The sequence below is a fragment of the Oncorhynchus nerka genome, linkage group LG20 (assembly GCF_034236695.1).
Source record: "Oncorhynchus nerka isolate Pitt River linkage group LG20, Oner_Uvic_2.0, whole genome shotgun sequence".
Taxonomy (NCBI): Eukaryota; Metazoa; Chordata; class Actinopteri; order Salmoniformes; family Salmonidae; genus Oncorhynchus; species Oncorhynchus nerka.
The window spans coordinates 36,232,771-36,253,439 of record NC_088415.1 but is presented as its reverse complement, the minus strand read 5'-3'; the positions used below and the strand labels follow the sequence as shown (position 1 = coordinate 36,253,439).

Genomic DNA, 20,669 nt, shown 5'->3' with positions numbered 1-20,669 from the left:
ATCTAAAATTTGGACTCATCAGACCAACTTTCCACTGGTCTAATGTCCATTGTAAGTGTTTCTTGGCCCAAGCAAGTCTATTCCTCTTATTGGTGTCCTTTCATAATGGTTTCTTTGCAGCAATTTGACCATGAAGGCCTGATTCACGCAGTCTCCTCTAAACAGTTGATGTTGAGACGTGTCTGTTATTTGAACTGTGAAGCATTTATTTTGCTGGTAACTCTTGCTGGTAACTCTAATTAACTTATCCTCTGCAGCATAGATAACTCTGGGTCTTCCATTCCTGTGGCGGTCCTCATGAGAGCCAGTTTCATCATAGAGCTTTATGGTTTTTGTGACTGCACTTAAATAAACTTTTCAAATTTCTTGACATTTTCTGGATTGGACCTTCATTGAACCTTCATATCTTAAAGTAATGATGGACTGTCATTTCTCTTTGCTTACTTGAGCTGTTATTGCAATAATTTGGACTTGGTCTTTTACCAAATAGGGCTATCTTTTGTATACCAGCCCTACCTTGTCACAACACAACTGATTGGCTAGAATGCATTAAGAAGGAAAGAAATTCCACAAAATAACTTTTAACAAGGCACAACTGTTAATTTAAATGCATTTCATGAAGCTGGTTGAGAGAATGCCAAGAGTGTGCAAAGCTGTCATCAAGGCAAAGGGTGGCTACTAACACTTTTTTGGTTACTACATGATTCCATATGTGTTATCAAATCCAATTTTATTGGTCACATACACATGTTTAGCAGATGTTAATGCGAGTGTAGCGAATTGCTTGTGCTTCTTGTTCCGACCATGCAGTAATATCTAACAAGTCTAACAATTTCACAACAACTACCTTGTACACACAAGTGTTAAGGAATTAATAAGAATATGTACATATAAATATATGGATGAGTGATGGCCGAATGGCATAGGCAAGATGCAGTAGATGGTATAGAGTACAGTTTATACATATGAGATGAGTAATGTAGGGTATGTAAACATTTTATAATGTGCCATTGTTCAAAGTGACTAGTGATACATTTATTACATCCAATTTTTTATTGTTAAAGTGGCTAGAGATTTGAGTCAGTATGTTGGCAGCAGCCACTCAATGTTAGTGATGGCTGTTTAACAGTCTGATGGCCTTGAGATAGAAGCTGTTATTTCATAGTTTTGATGTCTTCACTATTATTCTTCAATGTGGAAAATAGTAAAAATAAAGAAAAACTCTTGAATGAGTAGGTGTGTCCAAACTTTTGACTGGTACTGTATATATAGTAGGAATGATGTCCCAGGGACTAAATATACTCTTGTGGATGAGCACCGGTGTGCGCCAGATTGACGATGTTGCACTTTTGGCACCATTCATAAGAAATCGAACTCCAGCGACCCTGCGCCTGCGATTTCAAGCAGGCGGTCACAACAATAAATAAACAAACAAAACTTGCCACATTTGTTAAAAAGGGAGAAAAAAATGTATTGCTTTGATTCTGAGTTTTTGCGGGTGTGTTTACATTGGTTCAGTGTTTACTTTCAATAGTAAAAACATGCACATTCACATTAGAGGTCTGCTTGTGCGTATGTGAGTCGTGACGTATAGTCATCGTGTTTTTGTCAAAGGCTACACTGACTGCGGAAGGCTTTCCAGCAAGATTTGTTGCGACATCCTTGAAATTCATATTTTGTTAGTAATTACTTTGAAAAACTCATTCGCAATAGCCCACACTATTGCAGGAAAGCACACGCTACCATGGATCACATTTGGCATCCTCAACTGTGACTTGGACGTCTGCCATCATTGCATTGGAGTTAGCTAGTTAGCTTGCTAATGCTATCTAGCTAGGTGGTGGGTAGTTGTATTGCTTGATACTGTGTGTGCCATTCGTGTTCCTTATTTGGTAGTTTGTCTGTCATATTCATTCAAACCATTAACTCGTAGTTAGCAACGGTTATCTGCGGCTAGTTGGCCTTGGCATAACCACCTGCTAGTTAGTTAGCTATTTGGAGTTGGAAAACGTCATAAGGTGACATCTTATTTAAAATCCTTGCTTTGAGTAAATCTAATTCAACTCAAATTGGACGTATGCCAGTGTAACGTCGCTTATTTAACGAGTACAACTTCCTCCCAATTCGGCCCATACCTGGCACTAACTCGGAACCTCTGCCTTGCTGGCACACGTGACCCCCCCCTAAAGCGAGCCAGTCGGCGCTACGCGAAAATATAGCAATTTGTTGGCGCATGTGGGGACACTTCAGACTGAGGAGTAAGTTCCACACATCCCCATGTGCTACACCAGTTTAGCCAAAGAAATGGAACGTTAGCTAGCTATCGGAATCCAGCTGTGTTCGAATACTCGTACTTAAGTATGTAGTATGATTATTGGTCATAGTATGGATATAGTTAGTATGCCAAAAGTTCCCTGATGTCATACTACATTCGCCAAAATACAAGTATTCTTAAGCATGAGGTGTGGTATATGGCCAATATATGCCGGCTAGGGCTGTTCCTATGCACAACGCGGAGTGCCTGGACACTGCCCTTAGCTGTGGTATATTGACCATGGCCATATACCACAAACCCCCGATGAGCCTTATTACTATTGTAAACTGATTACCAACATAATTAGAGCAGTACAACTAAATGTTTTGTCATACCTGTGGTATACTGTCTGATACGCCATGGCTTTCAGCCAATCAGAATTCAGGGCTCAAACCACCCAGTTCATAAAAGTATACTTTACAAGATCCCTGTCACGCCTAAAGATTTTTCAATTGTTTAAGATGCCATTCCCTCAGGTGTTGATTTATTATTCAGGAAAATGTCAAGACCTGATCCTCAGAACATGACCTTAACCCCCGCAGTAGGGCTTTTGCCTTTTGGTAGGCCGTCATTGTAAATAAGAATGTGTTATTAACTTACTTGCCTAGTTAAATGAAGGTTAAATAAAAACATACCTATGATTAACCCTGTTGACTCATTGGTAGGAAAGATTTGTTTTTCTTTTGGTCCATTCAACAACAATAGAGCTATACAAGCCTTTTTTTCCAACAGGTTGTTGTATCTATACTTTATGTCATGCTTTATTGGAATGGTTTTATTGATAATATCAGTTGGAAAAAAGGTTGGATGTTGCTACACATACATACTTATTAACAAAATGAAGGAAGTTTCTTTTTTTTCTTCACTATATGAAATAGTTTTAAAAAATGTAAAAAATATATATATTGTAGTGACCACCCAGAAACAGTGTTGAATATTTTTTGGCATTGTATTCATGTCAGAAATCTGTGGCAAGACATCAGTAGATTTATAATTGAACACATTTATGAAGATTTACACTGATTCTTTACCTATGATAGAAATAAGTTGAAACAATTTTATGTAATTTTAATTTACGTAATTATTATTTTGGCCAAAATTATTATTTATAAATGTAAATGTACAAATAAAACACATTTTCTTACCTTACAAAAATAAATTGAAACATATTTTAAAGACAATTAAATACTCTACCAACAAAAAAGCTTTTAGAATTATAAATGTATGTCCCTTGAGGTCCTTGTGTAATGTGATACTGTACCCCCTAGCCCAATTGTCCTTTGCATATTCTTTATATGTACTTGTGTTCCCCTATGTAAAATAAAATAATAATAATACAAAAATAAAAACAATTTCTCAAAAAAATAAATACAAATAAAATCCTAAATAAGCAGTGGATACAATTGCCGTGCTTTGAGGGCCCATAATGCAATTCTTCAGAAAATGGGCGTGCCTTCACAGCATTTTCAGGTTTGAAGAAAATGGTGCAAAATATAAGTAATTACTTTTTATATAAGTTACGTTACACATTATGTTGGCACACAATTTCATATCTCCCTCACAAGCTTTAAGCACCAGCTGTCAGAGCAGCTCACAAATCACCGCACTTGTACGTAGCCCATCTGTAAATAGACCATCCAACTACCTCATCCCCATACTGTATTTATTTATTTATCTTGCTCCTTTGCACCCCAGTATCTCTACTTGCACATTCATCTTCTGCACATTCTCCCATTCCAGTGTTTATTAATTGCTATATTGTAATTACTTTGCCACCATGGCCTATTTATTGCCTTACCTCCCTTATCCTACCTCATTTGCACATGCTGTATATAGACTTTTTCTGCTGTATTATTGATTGTATGTTTGCTCTCTTGTATGTTTGTCCATGTGTAACTCTGTGTTGTTGTATGTGTCGAACTGCTTTGCTTTATCTTGGCCAGGTTGCAGTTGCAAATGAGAACTTGTTCTCAACTAGCCTACCTGGTTAAATAAAGGTGAAATAAAAACATGTATTTTGCCTGCACATTAAACAGCTGTGAACCTCAGTGGTCGAGGTCTCATGTAATGTATCATCATTTGTCATCTTTGCCTGCAAACTATGTTCAATCACGCTTTTCTGTTTTTGCCAGATATTGCAGCACGTTGAGATTCTTGAAACTTGAGGCCCTCTTGTCAAGTACAGTACCATGGCTCCCAAAGACATCATGACCAACTCCCATGCCAAATCCATCCTCAATGCCATGAACGCACTTCGTAAGAGCAACACACTCTGTGACATCACTTTGAGAGTGGAGAATACTGACTTTCCTGTGCACCGCATTGTCCTGGCAGCCTGCAGTGACTACTTCTGCGCCATGTTCACCAGCGAGGTAACTGTAAGCACAAGACTGGCGATAATGTAGAGGTGACTCCTCACAAAACCAGGACAAAAAAAGGTTGCCCGGAAATCTAATCCTAACCAGACTGATCACCAGTGTCATCAGCAATAATAACTTTCTAAATACTTTTGCTGGTGGTTCTCTTTATATGCAGAAAGAGACAGGGAATAATTGATTTACTGATTCTGAGGTTGACATTACCAAAATAGTTTCTACATATCCCTTGTGCTTAGAACCCAGCTAAGATTTGTGTAGGCTGAAATTAAACTGCTATTCATTTTTTGTCTTTCGGTGTCTTATCGGACTGCCGTCTGGTTATTCATTTAATAAAAACTTGAACTAAATCGCATGGATCATATTCACAACCATGAAAAAGCCATGAAAGTGCATAGCAGAAATAGTCCAATGCTAATTATTTCTCTGCAGCTCAGTTGACCTAGTTTCATTCCTTTAACATTTTTAGCTCTCTATGAATAATCAGGTGAGCATTGCTCTTTTACTAACAAAGCTGACTATAATTCACTGCTTCCTACACATGTATGACAAATAATTAACAATTTATATTTTTTGTGTGATGTATTCCCCTTTAGTCTAGTCTCTTCTCACAGCCAGATGGAGTGTGCGGAGCATCCAGGGTCTGGCGAGAGAGACTACTAACTAGTACTACTAGTAACTAGTCATTTAAGATGACGTGTCTGTCTTTGCTGTTGTTCTTTTGCAGCTGTCAGAGAAAGGGAAATCCTTCGTAGACATTCAGGGGTTGACTGCGTCCACCATGGAGATCCTGCTGGACTTTGTTTACACAGAGACAGTCCTAGTCACAGTGGAGAATGTCCAGGAACTGCTTCCTGCTGCCTGTCTGCTGCAGCTCAAAGGTAAATTGAGAAGTCAAAAAATAATATGACAACCCTTGGACAGGGTGTCCTATATGCACTATACTTTACATCCACAGTATGTACTCTGCGGAATAAAGTACCATTTTGTTTTACTTTAAAAAAACATTAACTAAGAAAGTCAGAACAAATTCTTACTTACAATGACGGCCAACCAAAAGGCCTCCTGCGGGGACAGGAGCTGGGATTAAAAATAATGTAAAAAAAATATATATCTATAATAGGACAAAACACACATCACAATAAGAGAGACACCACAACACTAGATAAAGAGAGACCTAAGACAACAACATACCATGGCAGCAACACAACATGACAACAACATGGTAGCAGCACAAAACATTGTGCAAACATTATTGGGCACAGACAACAGCACAAAGGGCAAGAAGGTAGAGACAACAATACATCACGTGAAGCAGCCACAACTCTCAGTAAGAGTGTCCATAATTGTGGCTCATTTCAGTCGCTAGCTGCCATTAAAATGAAAAAAAAGACGAGCGATCCAGGGATGTGTGTGCTTTGGCGGCCTTTTTTGACGATGAGTCGGGAAGCAAGTTCAGGGAGTGAGTGTTTTAATAAATAAACGCGACATAATACAAAACAAGAAACACGAACAACGCACAGTCATGAAACAGAAACAATAACGCCTGGGGAAGGAACCAAAGGGAGTGACATATATAGGGAAGGTAATGAGGGAAGTGATGGAGTCCAGGTGAGTCTGATGACGCGTAGGTGCGCGTAATGATGGTGACAGGTGTGCACCATAATGAGCAGCCTGGTGACCTAGAGGCCGGAGAGGGAGCACACCTTTAACAGAATGTGACTGGTGGAACGGGTGTTGTATGTGGAGAATGAGCGCTGCAGTAGATAGCTCAGATAGGGGGGAGTGAGGCCTGAGAGGGTTTTATAAATGAGCATCAACCAGTGGGTCTTGCGACGGGTATACAGAGTTGACCAGTTTATAGAGGAGTATAGAGTGCAGTGATGTGTCCTATAAGGAGCAGTGGTGGCAAATCTGATGGCAGAATGGTAAAGAACATCTAGCCACCCGAGAGCACCCTTACCTGCCGATCTATAAATTACATCTCCGTAATCGAACATGGGTAGGATGGTCATCTGAATCAGGGTTAGTTTGGCAGCTGGGGTGAAAGAGGAGCGATTACGATTGAGGAAACCAAGTCTAGATTTAACTTTAGCCTGTAGCTTTGATATGTGCTGAGAGAAGGACAGTGTACCATCTAGCCATACTCGCAAGTACTTGTATGAGGTGACTACCTCAAGCTCTAAACCCTCAGGAGGTAGTAATCATACCGGTGGGGAGAAGGGCATTCTTCTTACCAAACCACATGACCTTAGTTTTGGAGGTGTGCAGAACAAGATTAAGGAATGGACACTTTTTTTCAATTTTTGCTTAAAAATGTACCCAAATTCAGAAACAGCAGGGGTTCAAACTTTAAATCAAATCAAATGTATTTATATAGCCCTTCTTACATCAGCTGATATCTCAAAGTGCTGTACAGAAATCCAGCCTAAAACCCCAAACAGCAAGCAATGCAGGTGTAGAAGCACGGTGGCTAGGAAAAACTCCCTAGAAAGGCCCAAACCTAGGAAGAAACCAAGAGAGGAACCAGGCTATGAGGGGTGGCCAGTCCTCTTCTGGCTGTGCCGGGTGGAGATTATAACAGAACATGGCCAAGATGTTCAAATGTTCATAAATTACCAGCATGGTAAAATAATAATAATCAGAGTAGTTGTCGAGGGTGCAACAAGACAGCACCTCAGGAGTAAATGTCAGTTGGCTTTTCATAGTCGATCATTAAGAGTATCTCTACCGCTCCTGCTGTCTCTAGAGAGTTGAAAACAGCAGGTCTGGGACAGGTAGCACGTCCAGTGAACAGGTCAGGGTTCCATAGCCGCAGGCAGAACAGTTGAAACTGGAGCAGCAGCACAGCCAGGTGGATTGGGGACAGCAAGGTGTCATCATGCCAGATAGTCCTCATGCATGATCCTAGGTCTCAGGTCCTCTGAGAGAGAGAGAGCATACTTAAATTCACACAGGACACCGGATAAGACAGGAGAAGTACTCTAGAAATAACAGACTGACCCTAGCCCCCCGACACATGAACTACTGCAGCATAAATAATGGAGGCTGAGACAGGAGGGGTCAGGAGACACTGTGGCCCCATCCGATGTTACCCCCGGACAGGGCAAAACAGGCAGGATATAACCCCACCCACTTTGCCAAAGCACAGCGCCCACACCACTAGAGGGATATCTTCAACCACCAACTTACCATCCTGAGACAAGGCCGAGTATAGCCCACAAATATCTCCACCACGGCACAACCCAAGGGGAGGCGCCAACCCAGATAGGAAGATCACGTCAGTGACTCAACCCACTCAAGTGACGCACCCCTCCTAGGGATGGCATGGAAGAGGACCAGTAAACCAGTGACTCAGCCCCTGTAATAGGGTCAGAGGCAGAGAATCCCAGTGGAGAGAGGGGAACCGGCCAGGCAGAGACAGCAAGGGCGGTTCGTTACTCCAGAGCCTTTCCGTTCACCTTCACACTCCTTGGCCAGACTACACTCAATCATATGACGTACTGAAGAGATGAGTCTTCAGTAAAGACTTAAAGGTTGAGACCGAGTCTGCATCTCTCACATGGGTAGGCAGACCGTTCCATAAAAATGGAGCTCTAAAGGAGAAAGCCCTGCCTCCAGCTGTTTGCTTAGAAATTCTAGGGACAATTAGGAGGCCTGCGTCTTGTGACCGTAGCGTACGTGTAGGTATGTACGGCAGGACCAAATCGGAAAGATAGGTAGGAGCAAGCCCATGTAAAACTTTGTAGGTTAGCAGTAAAACCTTGAAATCAGCCCTTGCCTTAACAGGAAGCCAGTGTAGGAGGCTAGCACTGGCGTAATATGATCACATTTTTTGGTTCTAGTCAGGATTCTAGCAGCCGTATTAAGCACTAACTGAAGTTTATTTAGTGCTTTATCCGGGTAGCCGGAAAGTAGAGCATTGCAGTAGTCTAACCTAGAAGTAACAAAAACATGGATTAATTTTGCTGCATAATTTTTGTACAGAAAGTTTCTGATTTTTGCAATGTTACGTAGATGGAAAAAAGCTGTCCTTGAAACAGTCTTGATATGTTAGTCAAAAGAGAGATCAGGGTCCAGAGTAAAGCCGAGGTCCTTCACAGTTTTATTTGAGACGACTGTACAACCATCAAGATTAATTGTCAGATTTAACAGAAGATCTCTTTGTTTCTTGGGACCTAGAACAAGCATCTCTGTTTTGTCCGAGTTTAAAAGTAGAAAGTTTGCAGCCATCCACTTCCTTATGTCTGAAACACAGGCTTTTAGCGAGGGCAATTTTGGGGCTTCACTATGTTTCATTGAAATGTATAGCTGTGTGTCATTCACATAGCAGTGAAAGTTAACATTATGTTTTTCGAATGACATCCCCAAGAGGTAAAATATATAGTGAAAGCAATAGTGGTCCTAAAAGGGAACCTTGAGGGACGCTGAAATTTACAGTTGATTTGCCAAACCATTCACAGAGACAAACTGATATCTTTCTGACAGATAAGATCTAAACCAGGCCAGAACTTGTCCGTGTAGAACAATTTGGGTTTCCAATCTCTTCAAAAGAATGTGGTGATCGATGGTATCAAAAGCAGCACTAAGGTCTAGGAGCACCAGGGCAGATTCAGAGCCTCTGTCTGACACCATTAAAAGGTAATTTACCACCTTCATAAGTGCAGTCTCAGAAACTTTAGAACCCAGTTCCTACATTTGAATATAACATGTGATTTTAGCAAACAAAACTATGCTACATTTTATCTCTGGTACCCTCAGGATGACAAATCAGAGCAATATTACTGAATGTAAGTACATTATTTACATTCAGAGGTGAATGTACAAACCAGTTGCCGTGATAAGATTTTTGTTGTTGTACACTCTCCTCAAACAATAGCATGGTATTTTTGTCACTGTAATAGCTACTATAAATTGGACAGTGCAGTGAGATGAACAAGAATTTAAGTTTTCTGCCCATATAAGACAAGTCTATGTCCTGGGAAATGTTCTTGTTATGTTCTTGTCTAATCACATTAGCACATGTTAGCTCAATCATCCCGGTGAAGGGACACTGATCCCGTAGAGGATAATGACTTGGGGCTAGCCACTGTAAGTTCAGAGTCACTCGCCACAACAGTGTGTGTGTGCTGAAGGCGAGCGATAGCTCGGGAGAGAGGGGGGAGTGTAGCGAGGGTACCTGTACCAGACAGGGGGAGACAGGTAGTACAGTGGGGCAAAAAAGTATTTAGTCAGCCACCAATTGTGCAAGTTCTCCTACTTAAAAAGATGAGAGAGGCCTGTAATTTTCATCATAGGTACACTTCAACTATGACAGACAAAATGAAAAAAAAAATCCAGAAAATCACATTGTAGGATTTTTAATGAATTTATTTGAAAATTATGGTGGAAAATAAGTATTTCGTCACCTACAAACAAGCAAGATTTCTGGCTCTCACAGACCTGTAACGTCTTCTTTAAGAGGCTACTCTGTCCTCCACTCGTTACCTGTATTAATGGCACCTGTTTGAACTTGTTATCAGTATAAAAGACACTTGTCCACAACCTCAAACAGTCACACTCCAAACTCCACTATGGCCAAGACCAAAGAGCTGTCAAAGGACACCAGAAACAAAATTGTAGACCTGCACCAGGCTGGGAAGACTGAATCTGCAATAGGTAAGCAGCTTGGTTTGAAGAAATCAACTGTGGGAGCAATTATTAGGAAATGGAAGACATACAAGACCAATGATAATCTCCCTCGATCTGGGGCTCCATGCAAGATCTCACCCCGTGGGGTCAAAATGATCACAAGAACGGTGAGCAAAAATCCCAGAACCACACGGTGGGACCTAGTGAATGACCTGCAGAGAGCTGGGACCAAAGTAACAAAGCCTACCATCAGTAACACACTACGCAGCCAGGGACTCAAATCCTGCAGTGCCAGACGTGTCCCCCTGCTTAAGCTAGTACATGTCCGGACCCGCCTGAAGCTTGCTAGAAAGCATTTGGATGATCCAGAAGAAGATTGGGAGAATGTCATATGGTCAGATGAAACCAAAATATAAATTTTTGGTAAAAACTCAACTCGTCGTGTTTGGAGGACAAAGAATGCTGAGTTGCATCCAAAGAACACCATACCTACTGTGAAGCATGGGGGTGGAAACATCATGCTTTGGGGCTGTTTTTCTGCAAAGGGACCAGGACGACTGATCCGTGTAAAGGAAAGAATGAATGGGGCCATGTATCGTGAGATTTTGAGTGAAAACCTCTTCCATCAGCAAGGGCATTGAAGATGAAACGTGGCTGGGTCTTTCAGCATGACAATGATCCCAAACACACCTCCCGGGCAACGAAGGAGTGGCTTCGTAATAAGCATTTCAAGGTCCTGCAGTGGCCTGGCCAGTCTCCAGCTCTCAACCCCATAGAAAATCTTTGGAGGGAGTTGAAAGTCCGTGTTGCCCAGCAACAGCCCCAAAACATCACTGCTCTAGAGGAGATCTACATGGAGGAATGGGCCAAAATACCAGCAACAGTGTGTGAAAACCTTGTGAAGACTTACAGAAAACGTTTGACCTCTGTCATTGCCAACAAATGGTATATAACAAAGTATTGAGATAAACTTTTGTGATTGACCAAATACTTATTTTCATTTACATTTACATTTATTTTCCACCATCATTTGCAAATAAATTCATTAAAAATCCTACAATGTGATTTTCTGGATTTTTCCCCCTCATTTTGTCTGCCATAGTTGAAGTGTACCTATGATGAAAATTACAGACCTCTCTCATCTTTTTATGTGGGAGAACTTGCACAATTGGTGGCTGACTAAATACTTTTTTGCCCCACTGTAGGTGTCACACCCACTTGGGAGAAGCTTTTTTCTAGAGGCAGATTTCTGGTATAAAATGCCAGTGGATGGACTGAACAGTGGGAGGGGGCTTCAAAGGCCTCTCAATTTGGGTGGGGTAGGCTGTGAGAGACTCCTGCCATTGTTGGGCTCAAAGGCTTTGGCCTTTGTTGTATTTGTTCTGTCCTAGCAAGCTTGGCAGCCTTAACTAAGCGTCCAGTCCCAATAAAGTCAATTATATAATTGTATTGTACTCAATTTTTATTTTTTCTTCTTGGCTTTCAAAACAGCTGTATGACAGTTAAATCTAAATCTGCTCCTTTGTAAAAGGAAATGCACACCCATCAGCACCCCTTATCAGGTTTGTGCAATATGATTGGCTAATGTGTTGCTAATAGTTGAAACATTGTTAGTTTTTAGCAAAATAAAGATGCACTAGGCAGAAATCGCTCTGCCATTTCCAGGTTGCAAATTGCAGTTTGTGAAAAAAACAAGCAGGTATAGTGTAGAGAATCATTGTACCATCTAAACCGCTGCGAAATATATTTTCTATAACCAAAAATATTGTATTTTCAGTTGTTTGAAGCTGGTGTACAAAACCAAAATTGAAAGACACAAAAACAACGGGAAGCAAAGAAATGACACACATAGAACATATCTACCACTTCTTAGACTTGCTTTTAATGAGAGTGACAGATAATATAACACACATTTCTATGTGAATTTTGTCAGGTTGCCCAAAAAGTTACATATACATATAGTTTTAAATACTTCAACATTATTTCACAAATTAACGTCCTGCACTTCTTTGTATTCCTCAGGAGTGAAAAGAGCATGTTGTGACTTTCTGGATAGTCAGCTTGATCCCACAAACTGCCTGGGCATTCGGGACTTTGCTGAGACCCACAATTGCCTTGACCTGATGCAGGCCGCTGAGCTCTTCTCTCAGAAGCACTTCCCTGAGGTTGTTCAACATGAGGAGTTTATGCTGCTCTGCCAGAACGAGGTTGAAAAACTAGTTAAATGCGATGAAATCCAGGTAAACAAAGGTGGATTTGATGAGGTATTATACCTGTGTTTTAAAGCTCTAATTGGATTGTAATATTGTTGTTGTTACATTGTAGCCTTTGTAAATTAGGTAGCCATTACGTAGCCTTTGTGTCACGCCCTGGTCTTAGTATTTTGTGTTTTCGTTATTATTTTGGTCAGGCCAGGGTGTGACATGGGTTATTTATGTGGTGTGTTTTGTCTTGGGGTTTTTGTAGGTTATGGGATTGTGGTATAGTAGAGTTGTCTAGGTAAGTCTATGGTTGCCTAGAGTGGTTCTCAATCAGAGGCAGGTGTTTATCGTTGTCTCTGAATGGGAACCATATTTAGGCAGCCATATTCTTTGAGTGTTTCGTGGGTGATTGTTCCTGTCTCTGTGTTTGTTTGCACCAGATAGGGCTGTTTAGGTTTTTTCACGTTACGTTTCTAGTATTTTGTATTGTTCGTTATTATCTTTATTAAAGATGTATCGAGATAACCACGCTGCATTTTGGTCCTCCTCTTTCGACGGAAGAAAAACTTAACACTTCGTAAATGCATATTAATGGAGTTGAATGGTTTTTGTAATAGGAAAAGTCACTGTTCCTCTTTTGTAATTACAATTAAATTTATATGCAATTAAACTACAATTACTGAAGAACTAAGTAACAACATGTTAATACAATGTTGTTACTGGTGTAATTATGATGATACTGAGCTATAAGAGAAACTTGATGTAAAGTGCTACCAAAGTTGAATAGTGTACTGAATTTGTTTGTGAATTCAGATAGCACACAGTCATGCTGCCTCGAGTGCATTTCTGATCTCCATTCAGGGTCGTCTTTGAAAGCGTGGGGTCACTTTTCCCAAGTCTCAAATTGGAAAGGAACAGTGCAAGTGTAGACCTACAATAATCTCCATTAATGGTGCCCGCTGTGCAGATTTTCCTGGCTCTGAAATTATGGGGAAGACAATTTGATTTAAGTATGCTTTTGTGCTCTGAAAATTCCTGTCTTTAACTGCACAGCGCATATCTTTCTTTATAAAAACATAATTATAACCATGGGACTTTATTTATAGTTTACCTATGAATTCAAAGTATTTTTGTTTGTCATGATTTTCGTGATCAAATATCTGTAATATACGGTGCATTTGGAAAGTAATTCAGCCCCTTGACCTTTTCCACATTTTGTTACGTTACAGCCTTATTCTAAAATGGATTAAATCATTTCACCCCTCATCAATCTACACACAATACCCCAGAATAACAAAGACAAAAACTGGCTTTTAGAAATGTTTGCAAATGTATAAAAAAAAACAGAAATATTACATTAACACAAGTATTCAGACACTTTCCTCAGTACTTTGTTGAAGCACGTTTGGAGGCGATTACAGCCTCAAGACTTCTTGGGTATGGCGCTAGAAGCTTGGCACAGCTGTATTTTGGGAGTTTCTCCCATTCTTCTCTGCAGATCCTCTCAAGCTCTGTCAGGTTGGATGGGGAGCCTTGCTGCACAGCTATTTTCAGGTCTCCCCGGAGATGTTCAATCGGGTGCATGTCTGGGCTCTGGCTGGGCCACTCAAGGACATTCAGAGACTTGTCCCGAAGTCACTCCGGGGTTGTCTTGGCTGTGTACTTAGGGTTGTTATCCTGTTGGAAGTTGAACCTTTGCCCCAGTCTGAGGTCCTGAGTGCTCTGGAGCAGGTTTTCATAAAGGATCTCTCTGTACTTTGCTCCGTTCATCTTTCCCTCAATCCTGCCTAATCTCCCAGTCCCGGCCGCCGAACAAAATCCCCACAGCATGATGCTGCCACCACCATGCTTCTCCGTAGGGATGGTGCCTGGTTTCCTCCAGACGCGATGCTTGGCATTCAGGCCAGAGTTCAATCTTGGTTTTGTCAGACCAGAGAATCTTGTCTCTCATGGTCTGAGAGTTCTTTTGATGCCTTTTGGCAAACTCCAATCGGGCTGTCGTGCCTTTTACTGAGGAGTGGCTTCTGTCTGGCCACTCTACCATTAAGGCCTGATTGGTGGAGTGCTGCATAGATGGTTGTTCTTCTAGAAGGTTATCCCATCTCCACAGAGGAACTCTGGAGCTCTGTGACAGTGATCATTGGGTTCTTGGTCACATCCCTGAACAAGGCCCTTCTCCCTCGATTGCTTAGTTTGGCTGGGCTGCCAGCTCTAGGAAGAGTCTTGATGGTTCCAAACTTCTTCCATTGTCTACGGACAATTCTTTCGACCTCATGACTTGGTTTTTGCTCTGACATGCACTGTCAATTGTGGGACCTTATATACTGTAGACAGTTGTGTGTGCCTTTACAAAGAATGTCCAATCAATTGAATTTACCACAGGTAGACTGCAATCAAGTTGTAGAAACATCAAGGATGAGCAATGGAAACAGGATGCACCTGATCTCAATTTCGAGTCTCATAGCAAAGGGCCTGAATACTTATGTAAATAGGGTATTTGTTTTTTATTTGTAATACATTTGCAAAAATGTCTAAAACCTGTTTTTCCTGTCATGGGGTATTGTGTGTAGATTGAAGAGGGCATTTTTTTGGATTTCATCCATTTTAGAATAAGGCTGTAACGTAACAAAATGTGGAAAAAGAGAAGGGGTCTGAACATTTTCTGAATGCACTGTACACTTAGTTAAATCAAAGGCACAATTTCCTGTTATTTTTGTAACTGTGCCCTAGTTGACTGTATCTACATCATAAATGAAAACCTGATTTTGACTTTTCTCTTGAAGTGAAGTTGATCTCAGTTATTTGGACACAGAAAATTGGCCAGTGTTTCCTAGTGTTGATTTTTCGGTCTAAAATGTATAGTGTTGATTCAGGAGTTAAATGAACTCTGTGTTAAATTAACAGTTATTGGTATAAAATAACTCCAGTGTTGGTGTTAATAACTAGTGATGTTACATTTGATACAGGAGCTCAGAGGAATGTGTGTGTCGATGCGTACATCACTTTATCAGAAGTCAAATCAAATCATCAATGACGTCCGAAGCTTCATTTGATCATGTGCTTTTTCAAAACATGTGTTGCGAGATTCCACTGATTTGGCTGTGGTTTCGGTGCTTTCTTAGATTCTAAGTGGCTTTCAAACACCGACCTCTACTGGACACCATACTTACTTTATAGTTTTTTGTACAAAAAATTTCACCTGACCAGTAGCTTAGCAAGTAGAGTATGGAACATTCGGGGATGTGAGGGTGTGAGGTTATGAGGTCGAATCCCGTTGAAGACCTAATGTTTTGAAAATTGTTTTATGTGAAACCACACTTTCTGCATTGTTGTTCAAATTTTTGTTTTATTTAATTTTTGTTTTATTTAGTATAGTAAAAGCTTATGTTTTAAGCATCCTAAATAATGCCAAAGATTCAGTTTTTGAAAAAAAGTCAACTTGAAGGCAAAAAAGGGAAGTATGATATAAAGGTGCAAATCTGGTATTCCAACTGATTATAGACTACTAAAGCTAACAACTTACCGCTGCACCACTGAGTTTTAATGAAAACAGTGGAGAAAAAATGTATATCTGATAATCACATGCTGCTATTTATTGCTGACCGGTTGATGTCACTAATGAGCATTGTGAACAGATAGTCGAAGCGCAGAGTAATTAACAATTTCAGAAAGCCTCAGTTTCCCTTCACTATTAATAATCAGAGTTGAACCAAAACCACGCCCATCATTATCATATTTCCCGGAATGCTCTATTTCAGGTAGATTTTTAGAATTGTTTGTTTCAATATCTATGTCTTGCATGTACGTTGATTTATTATTGAATTAATCTTATGCCACTTAAATATAAATAACAAATGTTTCTAAACTAATCCAATCTGTTACTTGGACTCATTGCACACGTTACTGAAATGGTTTTTAAAGTATATATGCTTTAGGAAGTCTCATATCTTAGTCTTCCCAACCCTGGCAGTCATTCTGAATGCAGGTTGCGGGTGAATAAGAATTCCAAATGTTGGATATCCCCACTCTGGCTGGATTCCAATTGGAATTACATATCACTTTGCAAGCCAGGACAAGTGGACTTGAAGGCATGATATGGCCTGTAAACTGTGAATTTCAGACCACTATATTAGGGTATAACCAGGCCCTCAGTATAAGGCCTTATGAAATACCTATTGTATTGTCAAAAAAATGTATTATGAAACCATTTTCGCTTAGAATCTCACTCACTGGGTGAAGACCACAGAACTGAAAATGAATGAATGCAACAACCATGTGTGTCTGTCACTAACAAATACGGTCTTGAAACACAATTCACTAGAAAGGCAAGGAACACTGGGAAATATGCAAATAAGGCATTACACTGGGCAGTGTGTTAATTATAACTGAAAAGTGTGGACCCTTATAGACACTGGAACACTACTAAATGTAATAGCGTGTTGATTTAAAACTGTAGAATTTACTGTGAAGAAATCAGTGTGATTGAATGCATGTTTGACCTTGGGTGGTTATACTCGAGGATTACCATTTTTACAACAAGCATGTTTGGTTTTATTGTCAGGGTGTGGTTGTCAATACATATTTTCTCTATTTGCAGGTGGACTCAGAGGAGCCTGTATTCGAGGCAGTGTTGAATTGGGTTAAACACAATAGGAAAGAGAGGGAGACGTATTTATCGGAGATGCTGGAGCATGTGCGGATGCCTTTGCTCACTCCGCGCTATATCACAGACGTTATCGACTCAGAGGTGAGGCAGTAATACATCAACAGCCAGTTTCCCGTACATAAATTAAACCTAGTCCTGGCCTAAAATCCACTTTCAATAAAGATTCTCCATTGAGAATGATTAATAGTGTGAGCCTAGAAAACAGGCCGCAAGTGTTGAGCAGGGGAATAAACTTTTGTAGTGTTTTATGTGTTATTAATGTCTGGATAAAGTACTGTATATGTTCTGACGTGTTCCAGCCCCTCATTCGATGCAGTCTTCCCTGTCGAGACCTTGTGGATGAGGCCAAGAAATTTCACCTTAGACCTGAGCTGAGGAGTGAGATGCAGGGGCCACGCACCCAAGCCAGATTAGGTACAGCACTGCCCTCCCTTTTTTGAGGTGCTTTTCTTATCCTAATAATAGGGATTCAATACAAGCTTAGTGGGAGTTACCACCTTGTTATTGTTGTGAAGATGTGATTCACTGTTGTTCCTTCAAGGTGCCAAGGAGGTCCTGCTCGTTATTGGAGGATTCGGCAGTCAACAATCCCCTATAGATATTGTTGAGAAGTATGATCCTAAAACTCAGGAGTGGAGCTTTTTACCTGTAAGTAGCATTTTTTTTTTATTAGACATTTTGGCTCTATTCTCTGATCATGGTTAACTTATCCCAAGCATATTTTTAAAGAACATTGCTCGGAAAAGGCGTTACGTGGCTACCGTGTCCCTCAATGACCGCGTGTATGTGATTGGCGGCTACGATGGTCGATCGCGGCTTAGCTCGGTGGAGTGCTTGGACTACACGGCCGACGAGGATGGTATCTGGTACAACGTCGCCACTATGAATGTACGGCGGGGCCTTGCCGGGGCGACAACACTCGGAGGTAAAGGATCTTCTCTGATTGACAGTCCTCATTGTCCTCAGGTGTTACAAAACCCTGTAAGTGTTATCTAAAGCAGACTTCCAAAAAGTTGTTGGAACGTTTCTTTTCTCACTTTTCTGCCCACAGATATGATCTATGTTGCTGGAGGCTTTGATGGTAGTCGCCGTCACACCAGCATGGAACGATATGACCCCAATATTGACCAGTGGAGTATGCTGGGGGACATGCAGACAGCCAGGGAAGGGGCTGGCCTGGTGGTGGCTAGTGGACTCATATACTGTCTAGGTGGGTATTAAAGATGTTTTATTTAAGTTTGTAATGGTGTTGATGTATAAATATGTAAAATACCACCTGTTTTCCCCCTGACCTTAGTAAGGATGTATGTAATTTGTTGCAGGTGGGTACGACGGATTGAACATCCTCAATTCAGTGGAACGGTATGACCCTCACACAGGACACTGGACTAATGTTACCCCCATGGCTACCAAACGCTCAGGTCAGTACTCCAGACTATGACAATATAATAGTATCAGGGCTGTATATAGACTATATACAGTATGGCTCTCTCTACATATGGCTATGGTTAGTATGTCTGAAGGGCCTATAATCTTTGTTGCAGGGGCCAGTGTAGCCTTGCTCAACGACCACATCTATGTGGTGGGAGGCTTCGATGGAACAGCGCATCTTGACTCTGTGGAGTTTTACAACATTAGGACAGACTATTGGACCACGGTAGCCAGTATGACCACTCCCCGCTGCTACGTGGGAGCTACTGTCCTCCGGGGACGACTCTACGCCATAGCTGGGTAAGCCTAAACATCCCAACCCCTCTCCGACTTTAATATATTTAAAATATCCAATATTTTTAAAGGAGTGGAAATTCACTGTTCATATCACTGTCCTTTCATTGCTTTTAATGACAGACAGATGAGAAACAAATGGGGGAGACAGGTGAAGAGGAGATATAGAGTCAAGGGAGGACACAGGGATTGAACCCCGGTCTCCAGCTGAGAGTTGTACATGTGCATAGAGCCAGGAGTGTTACCATCCGACCACGACTCTGTACCCAACTTCAGTATTGACAGAGATATAGATGCATTTTGGTTGGGATTATTCATATAAATTATGTATGACAACTCTTTTAATTGATTTATATTATTCTTGCTTAGATAACATTGTAATATCTGAATCATAAAAGCAACCTCCCCTTATGGTCCAGTCTTCGATTATGAGGATGTGACTGAACACAGCCATATGATGTTGTTCATTCTTCCCTGTGCTCTTTTGTCCTCTCTCCAGGTATGATGGAAACTCCCTTCTGAGCAGTATCGAGTGTTACGACCCAGTGATTGACAACTGGGAGGTGGTCACCTCCATGGCCACACAGCGCTGCGATGCAGGAGTGTGTGTCCTGCGAGAGAAGTGAGATTTACCTCAGAAAAGTCGGATGAAGCGGAAGAGGGCAGGCAGCTAGTCCTGAACCTGAATTTGATATTTATGTGCCACTACTATGGAGTGACACAGGGATCACTCACTTGCAGCCAGTGTGCTATATGCCCTCTCCGAAGTCTCTTGATTGATTATTTATCAGACTTTCTCATCTGAGTTTGGTTACTTCTATGGGAAAACCCTTGGCATTCAATGGATAAGGGACAGGGGGTGTATAACAGAGATGAGTTATTTCAGTCTCCTCATCAACAGTTGTGGCATCCAAGAAGACATCCATCCCAACCCACTCGATCGCATGACACTCTTTTAGTGGTTCCCGTTGTAGTGGTTACCTGTGAGGTACATTTTTGACTCATCTTTTAAAGTGCAATATATTTCTCTACTTCTGTTATGAACCATGGAGCAGAAGAAACACAAGAGACTCCAGTTTGCTGCTGCTATATGCCTTATGCCCCTGTGGCCCACATTGAACCTAACAACCATGATGCCTCATTAGGACTGTGATGATTGTTGTCATACCATCAAGTATGATGATTATTTAGCTTTTGCCAGGTTATCAATTAGAAAAGCCTTTGTAGATTTTGTTATTATTTATAAAGTGCTTTTAGAAACAAATCACTTTTTTAATAATTGGTATTTGCCTGACACAGTCATTATTTTCAATGTATCAAATACATTTTGAAATGAATGACATTTTAGGGAAAGCGGTTCATAATCGCACATGATTCCTTGCTCTTTTGCTGTTCTGTCATCTTGTCAATATCACTTTGTCCCCAGCGACAGACTGAAGAACACTACTAATAAAGCAAAAGAGCAAAAATTATTTTTTTGATGTGTGTATGGTGCATGCATTTGTCCACAGTGGATTTGTTTGGACAAAAAAAAAACTGACGTCTTTTGTTGTTACTTGAAAAGTGAATAAACATTGTGATAATTTAGCACTTTTATATTTGTATTCAGTTGTGAAGGCAATTCAGAATGTTATGCTGATGTGTACTGTGGTGACCTTTAGTACAAGCCTAGTGATTTTGTCAAAGGGTTCGGACCTCTTGGTATCATGGCTAAGGTGTTGGACTGACACTCGCACCCGCAGGGACCTGGGTTTGAG

At 40.8% G+C, this 20,669-nt stretch overlaps 1 protein-coding gene across 2 annotated transcripts; it reads left to right on the top strand.

Annotated features, from left to right (window-relative positions):
- The first annotated feature begins 1,607 nt into the window (after positions 1–1,607).
- On the top strand, positions 1,608–20,499 carry LOC115102400 (kelch-like protein 12). 2 transcript variants are annotated; one of them, XM_029622318.2, is made up of 12 exons: positions 1,608–1,840; positions 4,447–4,686; positions 5,417–5,570; positions 12,343–12,560; positions 17,119–17,268; positions 17,487–17,601; positions 17,729–17,835; positions 17,917–18,112; positions 18,239–18,397; positions 18,510–18,608; positions 18,732–18,918; positions 19,412–20,499. In XM_029622318.2, exons 2-12 carry the CDS (start codon positions 4,504–4,506, stop codon positions 19,536–19,538), a joined length of 1,695 nt encoding a protein of 564 aa, XP_029478178.1. In that variant the 5' UTR covers positions 1,608–1,840; positions 4,447–4,503; the 3' UTR covers positions 19,539–20,499. The 2 variants fall into 2 exon arrangements, with proteins under 2 accessions (XP_029478178.1, XP_029478179.1); XM_029622319.1 differs by having other exon boundaries at positions 19,036–19,504.
- Positions 20,500–20,669: the final 170 nt, after the last annotated feature.